This window comes from Triticum urartu, chromosome 6A (genome assembly GCF_056163025.1).
Source record: "Triticum urartu cultivar PI428250 chromosome 6A, HENAU_Tu73, whole genome shotgun sequence".
Classification (NCBI taxonomy): Eukaryota; Viridiplantae; Streptophyta; class Magnoliopsida; order Poales; family Poaceae; genus Triticum; species Triticum urartu.
Genome location: NC_141878.1, coordinates 299,145,607 through 299,151,014, shown reverse-complemented (window position 1 = coordinate 299,151,014; position 5,408 = coordinate 299,145,607). Strand labels below are relative to the sequence as shown.

General features: G+C 48.2%; 1 protein-coding gene across 1 annotated transcript; it reads left to right on the top strand.

Moving 5' to 3' along the window:
- Window positions 1–313: 313 nt before the first annotated feature.
- On the top strand, window positions 314–715 carry LOC147965069 (uncharacterized). Its single transcript, XM_087530278.1, has one exon. It carries the CDS (start codon window positions 314–316, stop codon window positions 713–715), a length of 402 nt encoding a protein of 133 aa, XP_087386404.1.
- Window positions 716–5,408: the final 4,693 nt, after the last annotated feature.

Genomic DNA, 5,408 nt, shown 5'->3' with positions numbered 1-5,408 from the left:
AGCCTTCATGAAAGGGCGGTATATCCTGGATGGGGTATTAGTTCTCCATGAAGTCCTCCATGAGGTTCGGTCTAAACACCTGAAGGCGGTCTTCCTGAAAATCGACTTTGATAAGGCCTACGACACTGTTAGTTGGTCCTTCCTTCGGGAAGTTTTGCTCTGGAAGGGCTTCGATGATCGTTGGATCACCCGGGTGATGCAGATGGTGTCCTAAGGGCGCACTGCCATGAAAATCAATGGGGAGATTAGTCCTTACTTACCCACCTTCTGTGGGGTTAGACAAGGAGATCCTTTCTCTCCGTTCTTGTTCAACATGGTGGTGGACGCGCTTGCCACCATCCTAGATAAGGCCAGAGCCGCTGGCCACATTCGTGGGATTACCCCTCATCTGGCGGGCGGCTCCGGGATCACCATGCTCCAGTACGCCGACAACACCATCATCATGGTCGAGGGCTCGGACACGGACATCATTAACCTCAAGTTTCTTCTTCTTTGCTTCCAACAAATGCCTGGCCTCAAGATCAACTTCGACAAGAGTGATATGATGGTTATGGGTTATTCTCCGGCTGAAGCCCTTGACATCGCCAACCGCCTCAACTGTCGCCTCGGCTCCTTCCCCATGACTTACTTGGGAACCCCCATCAGTGACTCTCGGCTCACTATCGCGGACTTGTGCCCCACGGTTGCCAAGTTGCAAATGCACATGGAGCCCTAGCAAGGCCGATGGCTGTCAAAGGCGGCTCGGACGATCCTCATTAACTCCTCCCTCACTAGCCTCCTCATGTTTCTTATGAGCTTCTATAGCCTCCATGAGACCCTTCACCATGAGATCGCCAAAAATCCAATCTCGCTTCTACTGGACGGGCGACAACAATAAGCAAAAATACCACATGGTTAGCTGGTCGGACATCTGCTAGCCCCGAGAACAGGGTGGCCTCGGTATCATGTGCTCTAAACACATGAACATCACCCTCCTCACCCGCTGGCTTTGGCACATTTCGCAAGGGCGCGGTGGTCTCTGGCTTGACATTATCTGGAACAAATACCTGCGCGGACAGCCCCTCGCCTTTTGTCAAAGATCCGGCGGCTCCTAGTTTTGGCAGTCGGTTATCCAACTGCTACCCGTCCTACGCATTGGAACCTCCATCTCGGTTGGACCGAGAATAGCGACGATGTTCTGGTTCGACCAGTGGGCAGGAGACTCCCCCTTTGCGGCCTGTTTCCCCGACCTCTTCTCCATTGTTGTCGCCCCCTTAATCTCCATTGAGAGGGCCCTTATTGACTTAGGGCGCCTCACCTTCCGAAGGCCATTTGGGCCCCCGGAAGCCGCCGCGTGGCTTGAGCTGCTTGATTGCGTCGCTCTCCACGAGCCGGTGGTAGATGCGGGCCCGGACGAGGTTCGGTGGCATCTTGAGCCTTCGGGCCAATTCTCCACCAAGTCCCTCTACTCGGCCATTGCCCCCTCCTCCGCTCCCCCCCTCCCAGCGGTTTGGTCCATCCGATTGCCATTTAAAATTCGGATATTCATGTGGCAATGGATCCGCGGTAGGATTCTGTCTAGGGTGGAGGTCCGCAAACGCAATGGCCCTGGGTCCGGCCTCTGCCCTCTGTGTGGTACCCCCGAAGATTCTAATCACATCTTCTTCTCTTGTGTCTCAGCTCAATTCATGTGGAGCTGCTTTAGGGAGGCTGTGGGAGGCGATTGGTGTCACACCAACTTCCCCGACCTCTTCACCGAACTCCAGAACTCCCCTCCTCCCTCTCGCCACATTAGGTGGCTCAAGATTGGGGTTCTAGCATGGACTCTTTGGACTATTCGCAATAAGCTTGTGATTCATCATATTCCTCTTCGACGGGCTACTGACGCTCTCTTCAAACTATCTGGTTACTTGCAGCTTTGGCGGCAGCTTAGCCACCCTCAGGACCGCGACGCCATCACCACCTTCATCGCCGACCTTTGCTCAATGGTCGTCCGTTTGTCGCCGCCGCCCCCTCCACCACCCTCGGAGCCATATTACACGTCGTGCCTTGACCGCGTCCTCTTTTTGTTTATTTTGGGCTTGTTGAGCTATGCCCTCAGCAAAACCTTTGTACTTCTCGTTTTGTGACTTGGGTGTGTGTGTTCTGAACTAGTCCATGTATGTGTGCTCTTGGCGGTTTGCTTTATATATAAAGTGGGGCCAAAGCCTTTTTCAGTAATACATAGACAAACAGAGTGTCACTAGTATGCCTCTACTTGACTAGCTCGTTGAATCAAAGATGGTTAAGTTTCCTAGCCATACAAATGAGTTGTCATTTGATTAACGGGATCACATCATTAGAGAATGATGTGATTAACTTGACCCATTCCATTAGCTTAGCATTTGATCGTTTAGTATATTGCAATTGCTTTATTCATGACTTATACATGTTCCTATGACTAGGAGATTATGCAACATCCGAATACCGGAGGAACACATTGTGTGCTACCAAACGTCACAACGTAACTGGGTGATTATAAAGGTGCTCTACAGGTGTCTCCGATGGTACTTGTTGAGTTGGCATAGATCGAGATTAGGATTTGTCACTTCGATTGCCAGAGAGGTATCTCTGGGCCCTCTCGGTAATACACATCACTATAAGCCTTGCAAGCATTGTAACTAATGAGTTAGTTGCGACATGATGTATTACGGGACGAGTAAAGAGACTTGCCGGTAATGAGATTGAACTAGGTATTGAGATACCGACGATCGAATCTCAGGCAAGTAACATACCGATGACAAAAGGGATAACGTATGTTGTTATGCGGTTTGACCGATAAAAGCTCTTCGTAGAATATGTAGGAACCAATATGAGCATCCAGGTTCCGCTATTGGTTATTGACCAGACACATGTCTCAGTCATGTCTACATAGTTCTCGAACCCGTAGGGTCCGCACACTTAAAGTTCGGTGACGATCGGTATTATGAGTTTATGCGATTTCATGTACCGAAGGTAGTTTGGAGTCTCGGATGAGATCGGGGACATGACGAGGAGTCTCTAAATGGTCGATACGTAAAGATCGATATATTGGACGACTATATTAAGACATCGGAAAGGTTCCGAGTGATTCGGGTATTTTTCGGAGTACCGGAGAGTTACGGGAATACGGGGAAGAAGTATTGGGCCTCATGGGCCAAGTGGTGGAAGAGACGAGGCAGGGCGCGCGGCCCCCCTAGCCCAAACCTAATTGGACTAGGGGGCCGGCCCCCCTTTCCTCCTTTCCTCCCTCTCCTTCCTTCTCCCCTTCCCCCTTCCTTTCCTCCTCCTAGTAGGAGTAGGAAAGGTGAGTCCTAGTCCTACTAGGAGGAGGACTCCTTCTCCTGGCACGCCCTACAAGGCCGGCCGGCCTGCCCCCTTGGTCCTTTATATACGGGGGCAGGGGCACCCTACAACACGCAAGTTGATTGTTCCAAGCTGTGTGCGGTGCCCCCTCCACCATAATTCACCTCGACCATATCGTAGCGGTGCTTAGCGAAGCCCTGCGTCGGTAGCAACATCATCACCATCATCACGCCGTCGTGCTGATGGAACTCTCCTATGAAGCTTTGCTGGATCGGAGTTCGTGGGACGTCATCGAGCTGAACGTGTGCTGAACTCGGAGGTACCATACGTTCGGTACTTGGATCGGTCGGATCGTGAAGACGTACAACTACATCAACCACGTTCTCATAACGCTTCCGCTTACGGTCTACGAGGGTATGTAGATGACACTCTCCCCTCTCGTTGCTATGCATCACCATGATCTTACGTGTGCGTAGGAAATTTTTTGTAATTACTACGTTCCCCAACACCATTTAGACAAACACAACCGTGTTGCTATCTTCCCTTAGGACAAGGAATATGCTTCTTTTTGTCATTGTATGTGTCATCAACTATTATTGGCCAGTAATTATTTCCTTTCTACCTCTTTTTTGCAAACAGGGCTATCCATTTCACCTCATTGCTGTTGCGACCTTTTGGTGTACTGCACAAATCACTTTTTTCTTAAGAGTGTTCTGTGTACTTGTACTAAAATGTCACACGGGCAACGTCTCTACATTTTAGTGCGACTGCACAAAGGGAGATTGGTTTTGCTCTATCCTCCTCATCCAACTCCGAGCCTAATCTTCTCCAAGGATTTGCTTAATCTTCTCCAACTAGTTAGTCTTAAGAGAGACTGCAAAGGTGACCGGCTTCTATTTGTGTGTTTATTGTTTCATCAGCAGTCCTCTATTATCGTAATCACACTTAATATCTTTGGAACGGGGATGCTCAGCTCTATTTTAGTGGAACTGCACAAAATGATCGGAATGTTGCATGCTCCAGATAGCTACTTTTTCCCCAACATGCCTGATTGATTTAGACAAAGCTGGGGACGTTGCTGCCAATGAAAGCATGGATCAATTTTCATTTAACACCTTCTCACAACTTGGTCTTCAGTTGTGATGTAAATATTAGCTCTGATCTGCTAATCATTGAGATGCATTAGCAAGGAAGTTAGTTTTTTATTGTTTTCAAAAGAGCATCGATGGCAAGACACACGAAAGAAGAGATAAAAGCTCAGAGCATTGTACAATTTCATGTCACTGGAAAATTATTTGTATATTACGTCAATTATGTAAACAAAATGCTGGAAGCTTGATAGCATTGCCAGAAGCCTCTTCAGCATCGGGGTCCATGTGCCATGCACAAAATTATACTCCTCCGTTCCTAAATATTTGTCTTTTTACAAATTTCAAATGGGCATATTTTAGAGTGTAGATTCGCTCATTTTGCTTGTATGTAGTCACTCGTTGAAATCTCTAGAAAGACAAATACTCCAGAGTATACTTAAGAACCGAGGGAATAGTGCACAACCGCATGGGAGACTTAGCCCGGTCATTGCGCCGCATTAATAGTGAGTAATGAGTAGGCAAATCATAAGCCCCACCTTTCCCATTGTAAGTTGCTCGGAAGAAGCAACCATCAATACGCTCTTCTTTGAATCTGCTCATGCTAATCCATCCATCACTGTTTATAGAGCGCGCTTAAAAAAAATAAAAAATCTCTGGGACCAAGGCAACTAGCGATCGGCCTAAAAAATAGCATTGGTAGTTATAGCACGGCATCTATTAGTAGAGGAAATAATGCGTACACACATGCATGCAGTGCTTCCACCCCGGCTACACACATGCCTGCACTTCCTCCACTCTGTAGTACATCAAGAGAAAATTGTGGACTTGATTGCGGTTACCACGCCCTAATTAATTGAGCATTAAACTAAACGCGTCTAAAGTCTCTTTGGTGGTGGAAATGCATTGAGATAAATGCATTAGAATGAAGCGCACCCTGTAAACTGCGACGGAGGGAGGAGTAGTATGAAGGTGCAAAACCAAGTACGTGTATGGCCAGTCGGTCAACACGCCCCC

What these genes read in the sequence shown, in the direction of transcription:
- LOC147965069 (XM_087530278.1), top strand. Translation starts at nt 314, where the DNA reads ATGGTGGTGGACGCGCTTGCCACCATCCTAGATAAGGCCAGAGCCGCT.